Genomic DNA, 23,195 nt, shown 5'->3' on the forward strand with positions numbered 1-23,195 from the left:
TCAGACACGTAGAGTTGCAATCAATTAACAGCAGGAAGACAGCAGATCAAGGATACAGCAAGCTTTGAGAGGCAGGGGAATGCTCACTTTGCCAGTGGCATGGCTGCATGATACCAAGAATTTTGAATTAGTTTGATTTTTTGGAAGCAATTTGTTTTCTTTCTGCGCTGTAGCAAATACCACAGGTTTGCCATCACGTGCTGTTCCCTAATCCATATATCCATCACCATCCATTGCTGCAAGATCATGAAAGGTTAGAAAAGATGACTTAGGTCCAATTTAACAGCCAATGATTTTTGAATGACCAGAGCTGCAACAGATTTTATTTAGCCGCAAGCAGGTTTTTTTTTCTGATGTGAAGTCAGATATTTTGATTTTTTTTTTTTAAGACACTAGATGTCATAAAACCTGCAACCAGACCAGATAAAGTTCAAATTACAGTGATTCTGAATCCTTTCATTTAAATGCTGCACATTTCTGTGCAAATTATTTCTGACTCTTCTGGACAAAAGTGGATGAAATAGTTCTTACAAATTAATAATAAAAGGTTGGAACCTTTTACTCACACAAACACTAGTGAATTTTCCAGGAGATATTTTTTTGGCAGGGAATTTTCCCAAATCTAAAATAAAGAGAGGAAAAGTTGGGTTCTCATAATAGTTATTGGTTTTGACTGCTTGACAAAGGGAATAAAAACAGTAGTTAAGCGCAAGGTTTCCTTCTCTTCTTTAGTACTGATAGGAATCGTCACTTCTGACCTTTAGCACCTTCAGAAACACACTTAGTGCCATGCAGGTTCCTCTGCATCTACTTCTAAAAATTACTGGTGCTCCTTAGCATGGAAGTTTGACTTGAAATATTTTCCAGATTTAGCTCTTTTGAATGCCCACGGAGCTCACCATTTTGCTTGTTGCCTTCCATTTTCCTGAACAGACCCAGAACGCTGTTCAGGATATGAATGGATCTGGTCTAAGGAATGGGAAGAAAGCAAAAACCAAGGATGCCTCACAGCCCTAAATGCTATAAAAAGCAGTCTCATTTTAAAAAAGATCTCAACAGCTTTTTTTCTTTTTTAAACTGACATCTGCTAACACGGCAATCCAAGTGCTGAACAGAAACCAACTGAACTAGCCCCTGAAAGCCTGAATAAAAATGAGTAACTCTGGTGCACTCAGCAGGTCTGTAATAGAAGTTGGCAAGATTTTTAGATTTCTTTTTTCTCCAGGGTGCTAGTAAAGTTTTTGCGTTACGAGATTTTGAACTCTTTTTGTACAAAGAATCACAGATGCACTACAGTCACGGTAGCTGGGGGGTCTGGAAATACATGCCAACAAGTGTCATAAACTGTGCCTTTGCTGAAGGAAGATAGATAGTACAAAGAAAATCTGTCTAGTTTGTTTTACAGGCTTGTCTTTCTCAGTATGGAACAAACTGACCTCCCTGGTCTAACTTTCCAGTTGGCTATTCTGCCTTTGTCCTGGAGTGAAGAGCAAGAAGGGAACAAAATATTTTTGCACTCCAAAAAATGCATTAGAGAAGGATTATCACACCTACCTAAGGGGACTTTCTTGTTTGTTTATAAAGCACAAAGTATTTCTCTTGGACAGTCTCTGTTGCTGGCCTGTTTTGTGCCTTCCGTTTATAATAAAGATATTAAAGATGCTTAGCCCGTTTTGCGTTTTATTTTTAGAACAGTGTAAGCGGGCAGTCGGATGACAAGCAAGAAAGAACACCATAAACTACGTGTGTTAAAAACCCTGCTTTTTAATCACCCAGCATCACCCTGGCTGCAAAACAGTCTCCGCTGATTTACCTGCTTGTTAAAGCACCCCACAGGCTGTTGTGTGCTAGGTGTCAAATTATATTTAACGGTGCATAGGTAAACCATTCATCTTCCCACGGTCGAAGCACAGAACAGCCTCCTGCTAACACAGCTCATCCTTGCTGCTATGAGAAACCTCATCACCTGTAGGAAAACCTAAAGCTAAGAATTCCAAAGCAAAAGCAGAAAATACACATTTTGTACTCTTTATATATGAGTGAATCCTAGCTGTTCAATGCTGCCTACATCTGCACTGAGAGCACATTCTGAGGCTGGAGGGAAGGACACTCAATACCCACTGACAGCAGGAGAGCAAAGATGCCGGCCAAGAAGGCAAAGGTTAAAGCTGAACGCTGCCTCAGCCTCCTCCACCAGCGAGTTGGGGGTCACCTTTCACCGTGATCTCTGAGACTCAGAGCCACGAGTTACCACAGCCGCAAGGTACAGCTGCTCCTTGCTGGCCCAAGCAACTCTATTTGAAGACGTGCCACTTCAGGGACCTGGATTGCGACAATCTCAAGATCAAATCAATCTGTTCCTGAAAGCGCAGATTGTCCTGGTGTTTCTGTAGCTTTCAAAGAACAATCCTGAACTGAGGCACTCATCTGATCAGACAGTGCTTCAGCACAGATTTGTCTTTAGCTTGACACATCGATACGAAGAGGAAGCAATTCTTCAAAGCAACCTCTCAAGCAGGGATCTAATAAGGCGGCCAAGACGACGTGCTCACATCTGAGCACGCCACTCTGCAGAGAATCAGTTTCAAGCCTAAGCTGTTTCGCCCATCTCCCAGTCCCAGAGCAACAGCGACACCTTTACCCTGAAAGTCTGTTCTGCAAAGCCAGGAGGTGACCAATGACTCGACTGAGCAGTCTCCCCCAGCCACTAATGTCACAACCGTGAGACACCTGGGACCACTGGAACGAGCTGCGAATAGCCCCGTTCTCCCTCCCAGGAAGAGCTGCTCCATCTTCTGCTGTTCTAAAGAGCCCTTAACATATAAAAGGAAGAGAGAGGTCCACAGAGCGGCTATTTCCTGCTTCCAGAGATCCTGTGCAAGACGGTTCTTGTGCTGCAGTTCCTGAAGAATTTAATGTGCATTAGCAGAACAAGAAAGTAAAGCTCTTAAGCAATTGCTAACCTGTTCTCAGTGCTCACAAGTCCCAAATCACTAATTTTACAATATATATAAACCATGGCAGCTGGCACCTAGCACTGCACACGTTGGCAGCGTCGTCAGGAGCTAGATATCCAATGGGCATCACTGTTAATTAGCCTGTGGCAGGTTCAGGGTCCACGTATCAATGGTTGTGTGTGTTTTTCTTCACTTTCTCCAAACCTGTGAAAAAAATTTCTTATACAGCACTGTACAGTCACACGTTATAGATGGGGACCAACTGCATACTGCCAGTCTGTATCAACTTCCAATAAGACAGTGTTGGAAAAAGGTGCCTTCAATGGTCAGTAGCACAATAGCTCTGGTGATGTGTTATTTAAGTGCACTCTTACATCTGAGTTTCTTCGTAGCAGTATGTAGTTGAGAGTGTCCGAGTTTCCCAGGTAAGATTTATGTTTTCTCCTACCAAGCACCAGCTCAGTATACAATGCTGTGTTAATAACACCCAAGCATGTAGATGTTAAACCGTAACTGCTTTTAAACCTATTTGTTGGTAAGAAAAGAGCTCAGTACACCACCTTCACAGGGCAAAAATTCACATGGAAGAGCAGAAAAACCCAGAAGTGCTTCCTGAACTTCACGTTACCAACAGCACCATTGGATTTAGATCCTGGCCTGGCATCCAGGATGCACGGTCTGCAAGCACTGCTGCAATGTGGAAGTGCCAAGGCAGGTTTTTGGCCTGCCCTGACTAAAACACTGTTGTGGTTTAGCCCAGCTGGCAGCCAAACACCACACAGCCGTTCACTCACCCTCCCCCCCTCCCTCTCCGGGATGGGGGAGAGAAACGGGAAAGTGAAGCCTGTGAGTTGAGATAAAGACAGTTTATTAAGACAGGAAAAATAATAACAATAATAATAATAATAATAGTATTAATAATAATAATAATGTGTACGAAATAAGTGATGCACAATGCAATTGCTCACCACCCGTTGACCGATGCCCAGCCTATCCCCGAGCAGCTGGCCCCCCCCCCACCCCGGCTAGCCACCCCTATATATTGTTCAGCATGACGTCAGATGGTATGGAATACCCCTTTGGCCAGTTTGGGTCAGCTGTCCTGGGTCTGTCCCCCTCCCAGCTCCTGCTGCATCCCTAGCCTGCTCGCTAGCAGGACAGAGCGAGAAGCTGAAAAGTCCTTGGCTTGGTGTAAGCACTGCTCTACAACAATTAAAACATCAGCGTGTTATCAGTGCTCTTCTCATCCTAATCCAAAACATAGCACCCTGCCAGCTACTAGGAGGAAAATTAACTCTGTCCTACCTGAAACCAGGACAAACACTTTTTTATTTTTTTTTTTTTCACACAAACATTACAAAGAGTGTGCCAGGTACGCTGTAATGCCAATGTGCCAGGTCAATAGAGGATATCCAAACAACAGAGGCGTTTGTCCTAATTTCTGGCATGAAAACACTTTTACAGCATTCTTTTCACGAAGAAACCCCTCTCTATCTTCTCCATTGCTCCAGGACCTGCTGCAGCTGCAGCGGCTGCGCTGGTACAACCTGCATCTTTGACAAATCTTTTCAACAGTTCTGCTTTACCTCGGCACAGTTGAGGTCACTCCTCTTCCTCTTCCAGCTGAGGAAGCAGCCTGCGGGCTCTGCCACACGGTCGGTGCAGAAGCGAAAGCTGGGAACACAGCCGTCAAACTCTCACTGCTAACGAGTGGCTCTCCTCCATCGTTCTCTCTGTCTTTTTCCTCTGAGTGTCTGAGCAGGCACTGGGAATCGTTTCCAGAGGAAGGGTACTGCTGAAGCCACAACATTTACTCTCAGGGAAAAGAGAGTATGTGAAAGAATACATACTTCCTTTCTTTTTCCTTTTTTTTTTTTTTTAAATCTCTGAAATCAACGCTGCGGCCTGGCAGCAAATAACTATGGGAGTAATGATGATTCCTCATCCTCACTGTAACATTGTAGTTAATCTCATAAAGAACCAATTTCCCCAGGCAGTGGCCATTTGAGATGGGAAGGGGCAGTAAGAGGAAGTTTCCCTTAGACTAGCTCTTCCCCCAGAACACCTCGCCGTCCAGCAACAAATTCAATTCACCTGCTCCGCCTGATCAGTCAAACGCGCGTCCGACTCCAGCACACGCCACAGCGGTGGTTCTGATGTGGTTTGGGCATCACCTATCCGCAGAATATCTCGGGTTTGTACACTCAAATAACACCGTAGTTTCGAAATAAGGCCCAGAGCTCACACTCCGAGTGCAGCCTAACAGCACCAGAGGGCCGGTAGGCTAAACATTCCCATCCCGGCAACAGTACTGACCCGGGCAACAGTAAGCATCCCTTCTGCACTTTCATCGTGACCATCAGCATAAGGAAACAGAGACCTCCTCGAGCCAAGTTTTAAGAAACAAACACCAAGGTCACCCTAGCGGGTTGTTTCCAGCAAACTAAAGGAGAAATTAAGGTGACAACGGGGTGCATCCAGAGTTAGTCAGATCCTGAAGGCAGTTCCTTTGGGAAACGGAGGAGCAGCACGCCAGATGACAGCTACCTTACAGCGCACCCCTTAGAGGCACTGCTACGAAAGGAAGGCAGAAGGTTGGAACTCAAAAGAACTCACAAGGCGCCCGTTAACGGGGAAGCTTTAATTTCCTCAGCAGAACCTCCCCCCTGAAGGCAGCCCAGGGACTCTTTGCTTCCCTAGGGAGACGGCAGGGACGGGACGGGACGGGACGGGGCAGGGCGGTGGGACGGAGGGACACAGGGCCAGATGGACGGCCAGACGGCCCAAAAGGCCTGAGGAAGGGCTGAGGAGCGGGAGGGAAGGGCAGGGTGAGGGGAAGGGCGGCCCTGGGCCTGACAGGGGACCTTGGGCCTAACCCTGGGCAGCAGCTCCCCGTCTCACAGGGCCCAGGGGGGGCTGCCTGTAACAGGAGATGCGGGCAGGTGAATTTTACAAGCACTGCATCACAAATACCCTGCAACACCTGAACTACTGACTGGGACAGCCTCCTTCCTCACCTCCTGAAAGCTCCAGCTGGCAAACCAAGCACAAAATGAAAGGCAGATGTGGAGGACCTCGTAAGATACTATTTTGTTCCCTATGTGCCCACTGCTGGTGACACGTAATGCCTCCTGTTCCCAAATGACATCGGCACGTTACATCTTTACTACATGCTGAAAGGAACTCAGCAACTTGAACACAACTTAGAATTACCGATCCCGGCAGCAGGCTGTACAGCTGAAGCTGCTTTAGCCAATCAAGTGTGTCATGCTGCCCCTCAAAGGTTTCTTCCTGGGAACGTCTGCTGTGACACTCCTGACGTATTACTTCTCAGAATGGCAGAACCGCGCTGGGTGGGCCCCACAGCAAGACTCGTAGTTCTGTCCTTCCCTTTCAGGAAAGGATCTCCCACCTTGAATTTATTAATTTTCATGATGATGATACACAAATTGAAGTTTTGAAAAACTGAATGCTGATTAACAGATTTCTAGCACAGCCTGTGCATCAAAATTCATTTCTCTCTATTCAGGTAATCTTAGTTTCTGAGTTACAGTTACAGTCAAAATTTTTCTTCTTTGTTTTTTTTGTGATCAGAAAAACGAGGGGACTGGTTGTCCCAAGTCAGCCAGGGAACTTATCTTTGGTCGATGCACCAAGCAACTCAGCTCTCTTGGGGAAACTTAAATAGAACAGACAGATATCCAAACGGATAAAAAAAAGAAATCAAACGATAAAAACCCAACCGATACATCTGATACCCCAGCTTATTGAACAGCACAAGGGTTTAATCTACAGGCTCTGTCCAAAGCAGCAAGAAGTGACAGATTTAATCCAAACCAGTTGCCCGCTCTCACTCTCTGATCTGGAGATGGTATTTGACAAGCATGCGTATCAGTAACACTTGTAAACGCTGGGTTACTGCACCACAGCACCAAATCCCTCACGGGCCCACTAAGATACTTTTACTGATTGATCCACAATAAACACTCCCAAAAAGATTCTCAAGAAGTTAAACCCTGTTTAGAAAGAATCTGAGGAACCTGTCACTGCAGCAACAAAGGGCTGCAATTGTATGCAAAATCTCCAACACCCTCCTTAGCACCCTGCTAGCTCAAGGACTGTGTGGGGCTTCCGTGCCCTGAACGAGTCCACCCTGGCCACATAATGCAGATGTAATGTTCAAGAAAGCACATATCGTTATCGAAATTTATCAGATCCACAGCAAAAAGAAAAGCCCACGCTTCTATATTTCTCCTCCTTCTCCATTCACAGAAGGAAGAGACTGAAAACAAGCAGATTTGTGTTTTACATTTACAGTTAATGTGAAAAATCGTGAATTATTGTGAATAATGTGAAATACATCACGTATTGTTTCAAGCTACAAAAATCTTGCTCCCACAAAGGAAGGACTTTTTACCGCAGCATGCAACCCCAGTTACAAATAACTTCCTACCTACCAGCGGGCCGCGTTCCCCTGGCACTCAGTCACTCCGCAGCACGGCAGCCACCTTTGTTCTAAGGATGGCAAATTCTAGTTAGAAACGCTCTGTAGAAGAGTGATGTTGTCCCCTTTTAACATGATCCGACCTGCAGCACAGAGAAGGGAAAGAGGGGATTAGAGAGAGCCCAGAATCTGAGAATAATCTCGTGTTTTCAGAAGGTATTTTGTGTGGTTGAGCAGGGTTTTGCCCATCACGCAGAGTCCTGTTCCTGCCAGCTGCCCCACACTCACAAGTCCCACTCCAGCCACCATCCCCGTTCCAGCAGCACGCTGTCCCTGCTGAAAACCCCAGCACTGGGCACACATCGTTGCTTCTGTCCACCAGCAGGTGGTAGATAAACACTGCCGCTACCGTGGCTCCCTGCTTTGACTCAGAGATCACAGCAAGTGTGAGAATCGCCCAGGGCCACCGGCTTTAGGTGCAGCTGAAAGGAGCTGTGACCAGACTCCTCCAGCCAGTGCAGGCCGCCTGGTATTACACGTTTCAAAGACCAGAACTGGTCTCAGGCAGGGACAGATTCTCCTTCATTCAGCAAAATCACCAGCTCAAAAATCATCAGGGACAGAGATGTAGCCAGTAATTGCTTACCGAACTTCAACATCAAGGCTCGTCACACGTTTGGTAGCTCTCAGTGCTGCTATCTAGGAGGCTCACCCGGGCAGGTTTCAGACCGCGCGTCACTCAGGTTGCACAGACGCACAACATACCCAGCTGTTTCCTTGATTTTGTCTTAGAGTGAATCTCCTCTGCGTCGTCCAGCACCAAATTCATGTACTCGTCAAAGCCCTAGAAATCAGCAACAATGGCAATTAGTTCAGCAACAACACAAACCATCATCAGCTTTGCTGACCCAGGCTGGACAATGAAGACTAATTGTTAGAGAAGTACAATTTTTTTTTTTCCCTTGTGCTAGTCTTTCTTGACAAGAAAAAATAGGATTGTGAATGAGGGAAAGCAAACTAACGACGTAACGTGGGGTCGTGCTGATACTCACGATGATGCAGCCTTCTACCCGCATGTTCACTTGCTCGTAAAGCCACACCTGGATCCTCGGCCTCTGCAGAATGAAGGATGGAGAGTAAACTGGAACACAAACACCACGAGCAGTTTTGTTCTCTCTCGTGTGTTCAGAAATACCCGCTAACCATAGCCGCTATAGCTCTCAAACACTCCAAGGAGCAACTCTCAGGGGCAGTTTCAATTAACAGTCTGACATTTTAGAGTGTTATATGATTGGGTGAATACTACATGTTTGCTGAAGAACACGTTTCCAGTCACAGGGGAACACTCCTGCACGCCCGGCTGCACGATCCCACTCCCGTTAACACGAGGGGGAAACGCCGGGCTGCGCAGCAGCTCCTTGTACCCACCAGCACGCCGCACAGCTCTCCATTCCCCCACAGACCTGCCCCGAGCAACGGGTGGGAGCCGAAAACTCAGCGAGGGGGATCCCCGGACCCTCCCCGCTCCCCCCACCCCCCCCCAAATCCCCATCCCCATTCCCTCCCCGTCCTCTCCCCACGCTATTCACGTTCTGCAGGTAGCGGAAGATGAGGTTCTGGGGCGCTGCGTTAAGGGCTCAGCACGGGGACAAGAGCTCCAGGCCCGGGACAAGGCCTCAGGACAAAGCCTCAAACCCTGGAACGAGGCCCCAGCGCCCCGGGACAAAGCCTCAAGGCCCGGGCCGAGACCCCTGAGGCCCGGGCCGCCCCCCGCCCGCTCCCCGGTCGCCCCCTGGCCACAGGAAGGCTACGATGGGCTGCACCATCACCTTCTGCACCTTCTGGCCCTGCCCGCGGTACGCCATGGCTGCCGCTGCCTCGCTGCTCCCGCCGCCCCTGCTCTGCCGCCGCCGGAAGCCGCTGAGGCCGGGCGAGAGCGCGCAAGAGACGCTGGGATGCTGGAGGACTGTGGGGGGCTGCTCTAGCAGGTCGGGAGGACCACGTCTCTACGGTCGCAGGCAGGTGTCCCTGCACCAGCTTTACTGGTGAGCAGCGAGGCTGGGGGGGGGCAAGACAGCCTTAAATAAAATACAAATATAAAAAGTCTTATAAATGACTGAGTCCCAAATAGGATTACAATCAAAGTTTACAATTGATTGAACGAATAGAGGCAAGCAAACAGCGCTGGGTGCGCCGGGAGTCTCTGCTCCACCAGCACGCACACCTGTTACGTAAGGCGGCTGGTTTTTATGCTCCCAGGCTAATACATATTCATTACTACTTCTAGAAGAGGCAGGGTTATTATAATTGGTTTCCGGAATCCAAAACCCTCCCAGGGGCGCCTGTGTATCAGTCTCTGGTGGTCTCTTGGGGGTTGCTCGGGCTGAAGGCTGGTGGTCTTCCTCCCAGGCTTTTGTCCTTCAATTGTCCTTCAGCTCCCCCTTCCTCCTTATTTGGTAGCCTCTGGGCCGGATTTCAGAAACTCTCGCAACATCCCGTGCAGTAGTCAGCAGTTTTCCCTAAAAACCCCTTTGTTCTCTTATCACCTAGACCCGGGCCTCAATGTTAACCCTTCAAATCCCTTAGTGACACGAATTGCTGGACCATGCCTTACAAAAGGAAGGATAAAATATGTACAGGAGCAATGGCACACGTGAAAGCCCAGCGCCACGGGCAGAGGCAGCAAAGGTTGACGGCAGAACAGTGCTCGGTTTGAACACAGAGAGGGAAAGCGAGGGGAAGGTGGCCGAAGCCAGCCGCAGTCTCTGAGCTCTCCTCCTCCTGAACTGTTTTCTCTCAAAGCCATTTCTGTCTGTGTGCGGGCACCCGGAGCCGGCAGAAGTCCCCGTGAAGTCCTTCGGCAGGACGAAGGGCTGCGTGGGCTCCAGTGAGAGAGGGAGTTAGGAGAATCTTATCAAGTAGAGACAGAGCGCTGACAGCATTAAACTAGGATGCTACTTAGTGTCTTTGCTAACTATGGTGCATTGCGCAAATTAACTAAAGCAAGAAGCCTTGGGCCCCTTACCAAGGTCAGTCTCCTAATAAGAGTGTGAGCCTATCTTAAGAAACTGGTAGAAACTGGTCCTGCAGATGGACAAGAGCCAAGGAGCAACTGAGTCTGTGCAAAGACAAGAGGTCAACTAGCGGTGACGAGGAAGAGTCATCAATCTTCATCCCCACGACCCCCGACGACCACCACCGGAATACACTGCGCAAGTGTATACACCAGAATGTTGTTTTCTAATGTGTTGGCATTAGAAAAGTACAGGCTGGAGAAAGATAAAGGAAGTGTTAAAAGGGTCGTTGAAGGTGTTAAAGGTTGTGTGGCGTGTAGTATTTAACAGAGCTGTTTGAAGTTGAATGAGCAGGGAAAGAGGATGTAGGAATGTTAATAGTTCTGCCTCAACCCGAGGCTGAGACCTCTAAATCACAGGTGTGAGCCCTCTGGGGCAGAGGGACCGTGATGGGTCCGAGAGAGTTGTCATGGAAACAGAAAAGCAGCTAACTCTTAAAACAACCTGAGTTCATGTGTGAGCTCAGATTGCCAATGGGACCGCTCAGGGAACTGTCAACGATTGCATTCCCCTAACCGACCCCCCCACTGAGACCCTAATCACCCCGGAAATACCAAAATCTGGTTAAATTGGGAATTGAGAATCTGTTCCAACAAGGTCCAAAAGAAACCCCTATGGAATTTTTGAATTTTGGGACCAACTTTGAAATGCAATGAAGAGGAAAAAAACTAAAAAAAACAGACAAAAATTTGGACCTGGCTTCAGAAAACAAACAGAGGCAATTGGCTAGCCTCTTCCTAGGGCAATCGACCCCTGATATCAGAAAGAAATTGTCCTAGGCTGCAGGACAAACTTACAACAGTCAGGAATGACGGGGACCTGGGGCATCTACCCTAGCAGGTCCACTAGTTGAAATAAAGCTAGGAAACGAAGACAGAGGCTTGAATTTTTGTTGGTTACGGGAGCTTCTTTCTCTGTGTTAATTAGACTGTAAATGTAATAGGAGCAACTAGCCAACAGGAAAAGGCTTTTTTTTTTTTTTTTTTTTTTTTTGCAATGCTTGAAATTTAAATGGGAAAAATGATTGGAATTACAAACTGAGAAAAACAGTCAAGTTTGGTTCATGGTACTAGATTTAAAGGGTGCCTTTTTCTGCCTGCCCGTGGCAACTGAAAGCCAGAAACTCTTTGCCTTTGAATGGGAAAAATCCTAATAGAGGACGGAAAACTCAGCTTACTTGGACAGTGTTACCACAGGGGTTCAAGAATAGCCCCATCATATTCAGGAAACAACTAGCCTGTGATCTTGAAGCTTGAAAGTCCCCTTCGGGAAATGGGGACACTGTCACAATACGAAGAAGAAAAGGAATGTGTATAACGGACTATTAGTTTACTAATGGACATGGACACCGTATACTCCAGCTGACCAGACCTAAAGGATACACCCCTAGAAGATGCGGAGGATTGGTATATAGACGGCAGCAGCTTCGTCTGCCAGGGACTTCACCTCACAGGATATGCGGTAACAAACATCAGCCCAAAAGGTGGAAATCATCGCCTTGATAAGAGCTTTTGAGCTGGCAAACATTTGGACAGATTTGAAATATGCCTTTGGTGTGGTGCATGCACACAGGGCAATTTGGAAGGAGAGAGAGGACTTTTATCTTCCTCAATTAAACATGCAGAAGAGATACTGAAATTACTCCAAGCAGTATACCTGCCTACTAAAGTTGACATTAAAGGACATCAACTAGGGGATACTGATATTGAAGAGGGAAATAGATTGGCTGATGCAGGAGCCAAAGGGGTGGCAGAACGGGCACCTGAGAGTCAAATTTTGGCACTAGTACCAAGAACAGAAAATCAGGCATTAACAAAAGCTTTAGAAAATGAAGTAGAATATTCTAAGATGTAAACAGAAAATGTAACCTACAGGTTTAATGTAAATAAATGATGGGAGAATTGTGATACCATATTAAATTGAATGGTATCTGGAGAACATAATAAAGCATGCTGGGGAGCTGAAGTAGTATAAGAGTTTTTAAATAGAAAATGGATAGGGCCTAATTTGTATACCATTGTTAGACAGGTATAAAAGTAATCAAGCTCCAAACAGTGGCAAATTATTATTTTTTGAACTCCCAAGAAAAGGGGGGTATATACCTGTCCCCGCTTCGTATTAAAATTAGTTCCAAGGAGTCATTTCCATAAACTCCTCCCATCTGCGCTTGCGCAGTGCATTCTGGTGTATACACTTGCACAGTGTATTCCGGTGGTGGTCGTCGGGGGTCGTGGGGATGAAGATTGATGACTCTTCCTCGTCACCGCTAGTTGACCTCTTGTCTTTGCACAGACTCAGTTGCTCCTTGGCTCTTGTCCATCTGCAGGACCAGTTTCTACCAGTTTCTTAAGATAGGCTCACACTCTTATTAGGAGACTGACCTTGGTAAGGGGCCCAAGGCTTCTTGCTTTAGTTAATTTGCGCAATGCACCATAGTTAGCAAAGACACTAAGTAGCATCCTAGTTTAATGCTGTCAGCGCTCTGTCTCTACTTGATAAGATTCTCCTAACTCCCTCTCTCACTGGAGCCCACGCAGCCCTTCGTCCTGCCGAAGGACTTCACGGGGACTTCTGCCGGCTCCGGGTGCCCGCACACAGACAGAAATGGCTTTGAGAGAAAACAGTTCAGGAGGAGGAGAGCTCAGAGACTGCGGCTGGCTTCGGCCACCTTCCCCTCGCTTTCCCTCTCTGTGTTCAAACCGAGCACTGTTCTGCCGTCAACCTTTGCTGCCTCTGCCCGTGGCGCTGGGCTTTCACGTGTGCCATTGCTCCTGTACATATTTTATCCTTCCTTTTGTAAGGCATGGTCCAGCAATTCGTGTCACTAAGGGATTTGAAGGGTTAACATTGAGGCCCGGGTCTAGGTGATAAGAGAACAAAGGGGTTTTTAGGGAAAACTGCTGACTACTGCACGGGATGTTGCGAGAGTTTCTGAAATCCGGCCCAGAGGCTACCAAATAAGGAGGAAGGGGGAGCTGAAGGACAATTGAAGGACAAAAGCCTGGGAGGAAGACCACCAGCCTTCAGCCCGAGCAACCCCCAAGAGACCACCAGAGACTGATACACAGGCGCCCCTGGGAGGGTTTTGGATTCCGGAAACCAATTATAATAACCCTGCCTCTTCTAGAAGTAGTAATGAATATGTATTAGCCTGGGAGCATAAAAACCAGCCGCCTTACGTAACAGGTGTGCGTGCTGGTGGAGCAGAGACTCCCGGCGCACCCAGCGCTGTTTGCTTGCCTCTATTCGTTCAATCAATTGTAAACTTTGATTGTAATCCTATTTGGGACTCAGTCATTTATAAGACTTTTTATATTTGTATTTTATTTAAGGCTGTCTTGCCCCCCCCCAGCCTCGCTGCTCACCAGTAAAGCTGGTGCAGGGACACCTGCCTGCGACCGTAGAGACGTGGTCCTCCCGACCTGCTAGAGCAGCCCCCCACAGTCCTCCAGCATCCCAGCGTCTCTTGCGCGCTCTCGCCCGGCCTCAGCGGCTTCCGGCGGCGGCAGAGCAGGGGCGGCGGGAGCAGCGAGGCAGCGGCAGCCATGGCGTACCGCGGGCAGGGCCAGAAGGTGCAGAAGGTGATGGTGCAGCCCATCGTAGCCTTCCTGTGGCCGGGGGGCGACCGGGGAGCGGGCGGGGGGCGGCCCGGGCCTCAGGGGTCTCGGCCCGGGCCTTGAGGCTTTGTCCCGGGGCGCTGGGGCCTCGTTCCAGGGTTTGAGGCTTTGTCCTGAGGCCTTGTCCCGGGCCTGGAGCTCTTGTCCCTGTGCTGAGCCCTTAATGCAGCGCCCCAGAACCTCATCTTCCGCTACCTGCAGAACGTGAATAGCGTGGGGAGAGGACGGGGAGTGGATGGGGATGGGGATTTGGGGGGGGTGGGGGGAGCGGGGAGGGTCCGGGGATCCCCCTCGCTGAGTTTTCGGCTCCCACCCGTTGCTCGGGGCAGGTTTGTGGGGAATGGAGAGCTGTGCGGCGTGCTGGTGGGTACAAGGAGCTGCTGCGCAGCCCGGCGTTTCCCCCTCGTGTTAACGGGAGTGGGATCGTGCAGCCGGGCGTGCAGGAGTGTTCCCCTGTGACTGGAAACGTGTTCTTCAGCAAACGTGTAGTATTCACCCAATCATATAACACTCTAAAATGTCAGACTGTTAATTGAAACTGCCCCTGAGAGTTGCTCCTTGGAGTGTTTGAGAGCTATAGCGGCTATGGTTAGCGGGTATTTCTGAACACACGAGAGAGAACAAAACTGCTCGTGGTGTTTGTGTTCCAGTTTACTCTCCATCCTTCATTCTGCAGAGGTCGAGGATCCAGGTGTGGCTTTACGAGCAAGTGAACATGCGGGTAGAAGGCTGCATCATCGTGAGTATCAGCATGACCCCGCGTTACGTCGTTAGTTTGCTTTCCCTCATTCACAATCCTATTTTTTCTTGTCAAGAAAGACTAGCACAAGGGAAAAAAAAAAAATTGTACTTCTCTAACAATTAGTCTTCATTGTCCAGCCTGGGTCAGCAAAGCTGATGATGGTTTGTGTTGTTGCTGAACTAATTGCCATTGTTGCTGATTTCTAGGGCTTTGACGAGTACATGAATTTGGTGCTGGACGACGCAGAGGAGATTCACTCTAAGACAAAATCAAGGAAACAGCTGGGTATGTTGTGCGTCTGTGCAACCCGAGTGACGCGCGGTCTGAAACCTGCCCGGGTGAGCCTCCTAGATAGCAGCACTGAGAGCTACCAAACGTGTGACGAGCCTTGATGTTGAAGTTCAGTGAGCAATTACTGGCTACATCTCTGTCCCTGATGATTTTTGAGCTGGTGATTTTGCTGAATGAAGGAGAATCTGTCCCTGCCTGAGACCAGTTCTGGTCTTTGAAACGTGTAATACCAGGCGGCCTGCACTGGCTGGAGGAGTCTGGTCACAGCTCCTTTCAGCTGCACCTAAAGCCGGCGGCCCTGGGCGATTCTCACACTTGCTGTGATCTCTGAGTCAAAGCAGGGAGCCACGGTAGCGGCAGTGTTTATCTACCACCTGCTGGTGGACAGAAGCAACGATGTGTGCCCAGTGCTGGGGTTTTCAGCAGGGACAGCGTGCTGCTGGAACGGGGATGGTGGCTGGAGTGGGACTTGTGAGTGTGGGGCAGCTGGCAGGAACAGGACTCTGCGTGATGGGCAAAACCCTGCTCAACCACACAAAATACCTTCTGAAAACACGAGATTATTCTCAGATTCTGGGCTCTCTCTAATCCCCCCTTTCCCTTCTCTGTGCTGCAGGTCGGATCATGTTAAAAGGGGACAACATCACTCTTCTACAGAGCGTTTCTAACTAGAATTTGCCATCCTTAGAACAAAGGTGGCTGCCGTGCTGCGGAGTGACTGAGTGCCAGGGGAACGCGGCCCGCTGGTAGGTAGGAAGTTATTTGTAACTGGGGTTGCATGCTGCGGTAAAAAGTCCTTCCTTTGTGGGAGCAAGATTTTTGTAGCTTGAAACAATACGTGATGTATTTCACGTTATTCACAATAATTCACGATTTTTCACATTAACTGTAAATGTAAAACACAAATCTGCTTGTTTTCAGTCTCTTCCTTCTGTGAATGGAGAAGGAGGAGAAATATAGAAGCGTGGGCTTTTCTTTTTGCTGTGGATCTGATAAATTTCGATAACGATATGTGCTTTCTTGAACATTACATCTGCATTATGTGGCCAGGGTGGACTCGTTCAGGGCACGGAAGCCCCACACAGTCCTTGAGCTAGCAGGGTGCTAAGGAGGGTGTTGGAGATTTTGCATACAATTGCAGCCCTTTGTTGCTGCAGTGACAGGTTCCTCAGATTCTTTCTAAACAGGGTTTAACTTCTTGAGAATCTTTTTGGGAGTGTTTATTGTGGATCAATCAGTAATAGTAGTCTTAGTGGGCCCGTGAGGGATTTGGTGCTGTGGTGCAGTAACCCAGCGTTTACAAGTGTTACTGATACGCATGCTTGTCAAATACCATCTCCAGATCAGAGAGTGAGAGCGGGCAACTGGTTTGGATTAAATCTGTCACTTCTTGCTGCTTTGGACAGAGCCTGTAGATTAAACCCTTGTGCTGTTCAATAAGCTGGGGTATCAGATGTATCGGTTGGGTTTTTATCGTTTGATTTCTTTTTTTTATCCGTTTGGAGATCTGTCTGTTCTATTTAAGTTTCCCCAAGAGAGCTGAGTTGCTTGGTGCATCGACCAAAGATAAGTTCCCTGGCTGACTTGGGACAACCAGTCCCCTCGTTTTTCTGATCACAAAAAAAAACAAAGAAGAAAAATTTTGACTGTAACTGTAACTCAGAAACTAAGATTACCTGAATAGAGAGAAATGAATTTTGATGCACAGGCTGTGCTAGAAATCTGTTAATCAGCATTCAGTTTTTCAAAACTTCAATTTGTGTATCATCATCATGAAAATTAATAAATTCAAGGTGGGAGATCCTTTCCTGAAAGGGAAGGACAGAACTACGAGTCTTGCTGTGGGGCCCACCCAGCGCGGTTCTGCCATTCTGAGAAGTAATACGTCAGGAGTGTCACAGCAGACGTTCCCAGGAAGAAACCTTTGAGGGGCAGCATGACACACTTGATTGGCTAAAGCAGCTTCAGCTGTACAGCCTGCTGCCGGGATCGGTAATTCTAAGTTGTGTTCAAGTTGCTGAGTTCCTTTCAGCATGTAGTAAAGATGTAACGGTGCCGATGTCAGTTTGGGAACAGGAGGCATTACGTGTCACCAGCAGTGGGCACATAGGGAACAAAATAGTATCTTACGAGGTCCTCCACATCTGCCTTTCATTTTGTCCTTGGTTTGCCAGCTGGAGCTTTCAGGAGGTGAGGAAGGAGGCTGTCCCAGTCAGTAGTTCAGGTGTTGCAGGGTATTTGTGATGCAGTGCTTGTAAAATTCACCTGCCCGCATCTCCTGTTACAGGCAGCCCCCCCCTGGGCCCTGTGAGACGGGGAGCTGCTGCCCAGGGTTAGGCCCAAGGTCCCCTGTCAGGCCCAGGGCCGCCCTTCCCCTCACCCTGCCCTTCCCTCCCGCTCCTCAGCCCTTCCTCAGGCCTTTTGGGCCATCTGGCCGTCCATCTGGCCCTGTGTCCCTCCGTCCCACCGCCCTGCCGCGTCCCGTCCCGTCCCTGCCGTCTCCCTAGGGAAGCAAAGAGTCCCTGGGCTGCCTTCAGGGGGGAGGTTCTGCTGAGGAAATTAAAGCTTCCCCGTTAACGGGCGCCTTGCGAGTTATTTTGAGTTCCAACCTTCTGCCTTCCTTTCGTAGCAGTGCCTCTAAGGGGTGCGCTGTAAGGTAGCTGTCATCTGGCGTGCTGCTCCTCCGTTTCCCAAAGGAACTGCCTTCAGGATCTGACTAACTCTGGATGCACCCCGTTGTCACCTTAATTTCTCCTTTAGTTTGCTGGAAACAACCCGCTAGGGTGACCTTGGTGTTTGTTTCTTAAAACTTGGCTCGAGGAGGTCTCTGTTTCCTTATGCTGATGGTCACGATGAAAGTGCAGAAGGGATGCTTACTGTTGCCCGGGTCAGTACTGTTGCCAGGATGGGAATGTTTAGCCTACCGGCCCTCTGGTGCTGTTAGGCTGCACTCGGAGTGTGAGCTCTGGGCCTTATTTCGAAACTACGGCGTTATTTGAGTGTACAAACCCGAGATATTCTGCGGATAGGTGATGCTCCAAACCACATCAGAACCACCGCTGTGGCGTGTGCTGGAGTCGGACGCGCGTTTGACTGATCAGGCGGAGCAGGTGAATTGAATTTGTTGCTGGACTGGCGAGGTGTTCTGGGGGAAGAGCTAGTCTAAGGGAAACTTCCTCTTACTGCCCCTTCCCATCTCAAATGGCCACTGCCTGGGGAAATTGGTTCTTTATGAGATTAACTACAATGTTACAGTGAGGATGAGGAATCATCATTACTCCCATAGTTATTTGCTGCCAGGCCGCAGCGTTGATTTCAGAGATTTAAAAAAAAAAAAAAGGAAAAAGAAAGGAAGTATGTATTCTTTCACATACTCTCTTTTCCCTGAGAGTAAATGTTGTGGCTTCAGCAGTACCCTTCCTCTGGAAACGATTCCCAGTGCCTGCTCAGACACTCGGGAGGAAAAAGACAGAGAGAACGATGGAGGAGAGCCACTCGTTAGCAGTGAGAGTTTGACGGCTGTGTTCCCAGCTTTCGCTTCTGCACCGACCGTGTGGCAGAGCCCGCAGGCTGCTTCCTCAGCTGGAAGAGGAAGAGGAGTGACCTCAACTGTGCCGAGGTAAAGCAGAACTGTTGAAAAGATTTGTCAAAGATGCAGGTTGTACCAGCGCAGCCGCTGCAGCTGCAGCAGGTCCTGGAGCAATGGAGAAGATAGAGAGGGGTTTCTTCGTGAAAAGAATGCTGTAAAAGTGTTTTCATGCCAGAAATTAGGACAAACGCCTCTGTTGTTTGGATATCCTCTATTGACCTGGCACATTGGCATTACAGCGTACCTGGCACACTCTTTGTAATGTTTGTGTGAAAAAAAAAAAAAATAAAAAAGTGTTTGTCCTGGTTTCAGGTAGGACAGAGTTAATTTTCCTCCTAGTAGCTGGCAGGGTGCTATGTTTTGGATTAGGATGAGAAGAGCGCTGATAACACGCTGATGTTTTAATTGTTGTAGAGCAGTGCTTACACCAAGCCAAGGACTTTTCAGCTTCTCGCTCTGTCCTGCTAGCGAGCAGGCTAGGGATGCAGCAGGAGCTGGGAGGGGACAGACCCAGGACAGCTGACCCAAACTGGCCAAAGGGGTATTCCATACCATCTGACGTCATGCTGAACAATATATAGGGGTGGCTAGCCGGGGTGGGGGGGGGCCAGTCTGCTCGGGGATAGGCTGGGCATCGGTCAACTGGGTGGTGAGCAATTGCATTGTGCATCACTTATTTCGTACACATTATTATTATTATTAATACTATTATTATTATTATTATTGTTATTATTTTTCCTGTCTTAATAAACTGTCTTTATCTCAACTCACAGGCTTCACTTTCCCGTTTCTCTCCCCCATCCCGGAGAGGGAGGGGGGGAGGGTGAGTGAACGGCTGTGTGGTGTTTGGCTGCCAGCTGGGCTAAACCACAACAGTGTTTTAGTCAGGGCAGGCCAAAAACCTGCCTTGGCACTTCCACATTGCAGCAGTGCTTGCAGACCGTGCATCCTGGATGCCAGGCCAGGATCTAAATCCGATGGTGCTGTTGGTAACGTGAAGTTCAGGAAGCACTTCTGGGTTTTTCTGCTCTTCCATGTGAATTTTTGCCCTGTGAAGGTGGTGTACTGAGCTCTTTTCTTACCAACAAATAGGTTTAAAAGCAGTTACGGTTTAACATCTACATGCTTGGGTGTTATTAACACAGCATTGTATACTGAGCTGGTGCTTGGTAGGAGAAAACATAAATCTTACCTGGGAAACTCGGACACTCTCAACTACATACTGCTACGAAGAAACTCAGATGTAAGAGTGCACTTAAATAACACATCACCAGAGCTATTGTGCTACTGACCATTGAAGGCACCTTTTTCCAACACTGTCTTATTGGAAGTTGATACAGACTGGCAGTATGCAGTTGGTCCCCATCTATAACGTGTGACTGTACAGTGCTGTATAAGAAATTTTTTTCACAGGTTTGGAGAAAGTGAAGAAAAACACACACAACCATTGATACGTGGACCCTGAACCTGCCACAGGCTAATTAACAGTGATGCCCATTGGATATCTAGCTCCTGACGACGCTGCCAACGTGTGCAGTGCTAGGTGCCAGCTGCCATGGTTTATATATATTGTAAAATTAGTGATTTGGGACTTGTGAGCACTGAGAACAGGTTAGCAATTGCTTAAGAGCTTTACTTTCTTGTTCTGCTAATGCACATTAAATTCTTCAGGAACTGCAGCACAAGAACCGTCTTGCACAGGATCTCTGGAAGCAGGAAATAGCCGCTCTGTGGACCTCTCTCTTCCTTTTATATGTTAAGGGCTCTTTAGAACAGCAGAAGATGGAGCAGCTCTTCCTGGGAGGGAGAACGGGGCTATTCGCAGCTCGTTCCAGTGGTCCCAGGTGTCTCACGGTTGTGACATTAGTGGCTGGGGGAGACTGCTCAGTCGAGTCATTGGTCACCTCCTGGCTTTGCAGAACAGACTTTCAGGGTAAAGGTGTCGCTGTTGCTCTGGGACTGGGAGATGGGCGAAACAGCTTAGGCTTGAAACTGATTCTCTGCAGAGTGGCGTGCTCAGATGTGAGCACGTCGTCTTGGCCGCCTTATTAGATCCCTGCTTGAGAGGTTGCTTTGAAGAATTGCTTCCTCTTCGTATCGATGTGTCAAGCTAAAGACAAATCTGTGCTGAAGCACTGTCTGATCAGATGAGTGCCTCAGTTCAGGATTGTTCTTTGAAAGCTACAGAAACACCAGGACAATCTGCGCTTTCAGGAACAGATTGATTTGATCTTGAGATTGTCGCAATCCAGGTCCCTGAAGTGGCACGTCTTCAAATAGAGTTGCTTGGGCCAGCAAGGAGCAGCTGTACCTTGCGGCTGTGGTAACTCGTGGCTCTGAGTCTCAGAGATCACGGTGAAAGGTGACCCCCAACTCGCTGGTGGAGGAGGCTGAGGCAGCGTTCAGCTTTAACCTTTGCCTTCTTGGCCGGCATCTTTGCTCTCCTGCTGTCAGTGGGTATTGAGTGTCCTTCCCTCCAGCCTCAGAATGCGCTCTCAGTGCAGATGTAGGCAGCATTGAACAGCTAGGATTCACTCATATATAAAGAGTACAAAATGTGTATTTTCTGCTTTTGCTTTGGAATTCTTAGCTTTAGGTTTTCCTACAGGTGATGAGGTTTCTCATAGCAGCAAGGATGAGCTGTGTTAGCAGGAGGCTGTTCTGTGCTTCGACCGTGGGAAGATGAATGGTTTACCTATGCACCGTTAAATATAATTTGACACCTAGCACACAACAGCCTGTGGGGTGCTTTAACAAGCAGGTAAATCAGCAGAGACTGTTTTGCAGCCAGGGTGATGCTGGGTGATTAAAAAGCAGGGTTTTTAACACACGTAGTTTATGGTGTTCTTTCTTGCTTGTCATCCGACTGTCCGCTTACACTGTTCTAAAAATAAAACGCAAAACGGGCTAAGCATCTTTAATATCTTTATTATAAACGGAAGGCACAAAACAGGCCAGCAACAGAGACTGTCCAAGAGAAATACTTTGTGCTTTATAAACAAACAAGAAAGTCCCCTTAGGTAGGTGTGATAATCCTTCTCTAATGCATTTTTTGGAGTGCAAAAATATTTTGTTCCCTTCTTGCTCTTCACTCCAGGACAAAGGCAGAATAGCCAACTGGAAAGTTAGACCAGGGAGGTCAGTTTGTTCCATACTGAGAAAGACAAGCCTGTAAAACAAACTAGACAGATTTTCTTTGTACTATCTATCTTCCTTCAGCAAAGGCACAGTTTATGACACTTGTTGGCATGTATTTCCAGACCCCCCAGCTACCGTGACTGTAGTGCATCTGTGATTCTTTTGTACAAAAAGAGTTCAAAATCTCGTAACGCAAAAACTTTACTAGCACCCTGGAGAAAAAAGAAATCTAAAAATCTTGCCAACTTCTATTACAGACCTGCTGAGTGCACCAGAGTTACTCATTTTTATTCAGGCTTTCAGGGGCTAGTTCAGTTGGTTTCTGTTCAGCACTTGGATTGCCGTGTTAGCAGATGTCAGTTTAAAAAAGAAAAAAAGCTGTTGAGATCTTTTTTAAAATGAGACTGCTTTTTATAGCATTTAGGGCTGTGAGGTATCCTTGGTTTTTGCTTTCTTCCCATTCCTTAGACCAGATCCATTCATATCCTGAACAGCGTTCTGGGTCTGTTCAGGAAAATGGAAGGCAACAAGCAAAATGGTGAGCTCCGTGGGCATTCAAAAGAGCTAAATCTGGAAAATATTTCAAGTCAAACTTCCATGCTAAGGAGCACCAGTAATTTTTAGAAGTAGATGCAGAGGAACCTGCATGGCACTAAGTGTGTTTCTGAAGGTGCTAAAGGTCAGAAGTGACGATTCCTATCAGTACTAAAGAAGAGAAGGAAACCTTGCGCTTAACTACTGTTTTTATTCCCTTTGTCAAGCAGTCAAAACCAATAACTATTATGAGAACCCAACTTTTCCTCTCTTTATTTTAGATTTGGGAAAATTCCCTGCCAAAAAAATATCTCCTGGAAAATTCACTAGTGTTTGTGTGAGTAAAAGGTTCCAACCTTTTATTATTAATTTGTAAGAACTATTTCATCCACTTTTGTCCAGAAGAGTCAGAAATAATTTGCACAGAAATGTGCAGCATTTAAATGAAAGGATTCAGAATCACTGTAATTTGAACTTTATCTGGTCTGGTTGCAGGTTTTATGACATCTAGTGTCTTAAAAAAAAAATCAAAATATCTGACTTCACATCAGAAAAAAAAACCTGCTTGCGGCTAAATAAAATCTGTTGCAGCTCTGGTCATTCAAAAATCATTGGCTGTTAAATTGGACCTAAGTCATCTTTTCTAACCTTTCATGATCTTGCAGCAATGGATGATGATGGATATATGGATTAGGGAACAGCACGTGATGGCAAACCTGTGGTATTTGCTACAGCGCAGAAAGAAAACAAATTGCTTCCAAAAAATCAAACTAATTCAAAATTCTTGGTATCATGCAGCCATGCCACTG

At 47.5% G+C, this 23,195-nt stretch overlaps 2 protein-coding genes across 2 annotated transcripts; one reads left to right on the forward strand and one right to left on the reverse strand.

Moving 5' to 3' along the window:
- Positions 1-7,433: 7,433 nt before the first annotated feature.
- Positions 7,434-9,312, reverse strand: LOC118260164 (small nuclear ribonucleoprotein E-like). Its single transcript, XM_035570233.2, has 5 exons — positions 9,213-9,312; positions 8,991-9,017; positions 8,454-8,516; positions 8,167-8,245; positions 7,434-7,544 (listed from the first exon to the last, which is right to left on the reverse strand). The coding sequence occupies exons 1-5, from the start codon at positions 9,264-9,266 to the stop codon at positions 7,489-7,491; spliced, it is 279 nt and encodes a 92-aa protein (XP_035426126.1). The 5' UTR covers positions 9,267-9,312; the 3' UTR covers positions 7,434-7,488.
- Positions 9,313-13,962: 4,650 nt separating this feature from the next.
- On the forward strand, positions 13,963-15,868 carry LOC118260187 (small nuclear ribonucleoprotein E-like). Its single transcript, XM_035570274.2, has 5 exons — positions 13,963-14,074; positions 14,270-14,296; positions 14,769-14,831; positions 15,041-15,119; positions 15,742-15,868. Exons 1-5 carry the CDS (start codon positions 14,021-14,023, stop codon positions 15,795-15,797), a joined length of 279 nt encoding a protein of 92 aa, XP_035426167.1. The 5' UTR covers positions 13,963-14,020; the 3' UTR covers positions 15,798-15,868.
- Positions 15,869-23,195: the final 7,327 nt, after the last annotated feature.

The sequence above is a fragment of the Cygnus atratus genome, chromosome 29 (assembly GCF_013377495.2).
Source record: "Cygnus atratus isolate AKBS03 ecotype Queensland, Australia chromosome 29, CAtr_DNAZoo_HiC_assembly, whole genome shotgun sequence".
Taxonomy (NCBI): Eukaryota; Metazoa; Chordata; class Aves; order Anseriformes; family Anatidae; genus Cygnus; species Cygnus atratus.

Coding starts and splice junctions, on each gene's coding strand:
- LOC118260164 (XM_035570233.2), bottom strand. CDS start 9,266: ATGGCGTACCGCGGGCAGGGCCAGAAGGTGCAGAAGGTGATGGTGCAG. Junction 8,517..8,990: donor TCTTCCGCTACCTGCAGAAC/GTGAATAGCGTG, acceptor TTCATTCTGCAG/AGGCCGAGGATCCAGGTGTG. Junction 8,246..8,453: donor GGGTAGAAGGCTGCATCATC/GTGAGTATCAGC, acceptor GCTGATTTCTAG/GGCTTTGACGAGTACATGAA.
- LOC118260187 (XM_035570274.2), top strand. CDS start 14,021: ATGGCGTACCGCGGGCAGGGCCAGAAGGTGCAGAAGGTGATGGTGCAG. Junction 14,297..14,768: donor TCTTCCGCTACCTGCAGAAC/GTGAATAGCGTG, acceptor TTCATTCTGCAG/AGGTCGAGGATCCAGGTGTG. Junction 14,832..15,040: donor GGGTAGAAGGCTGCATCATC/GTGAGTATCAGC, acceptor GCTGATTTCTAG/GGCTTTGACGAGTACATGAA.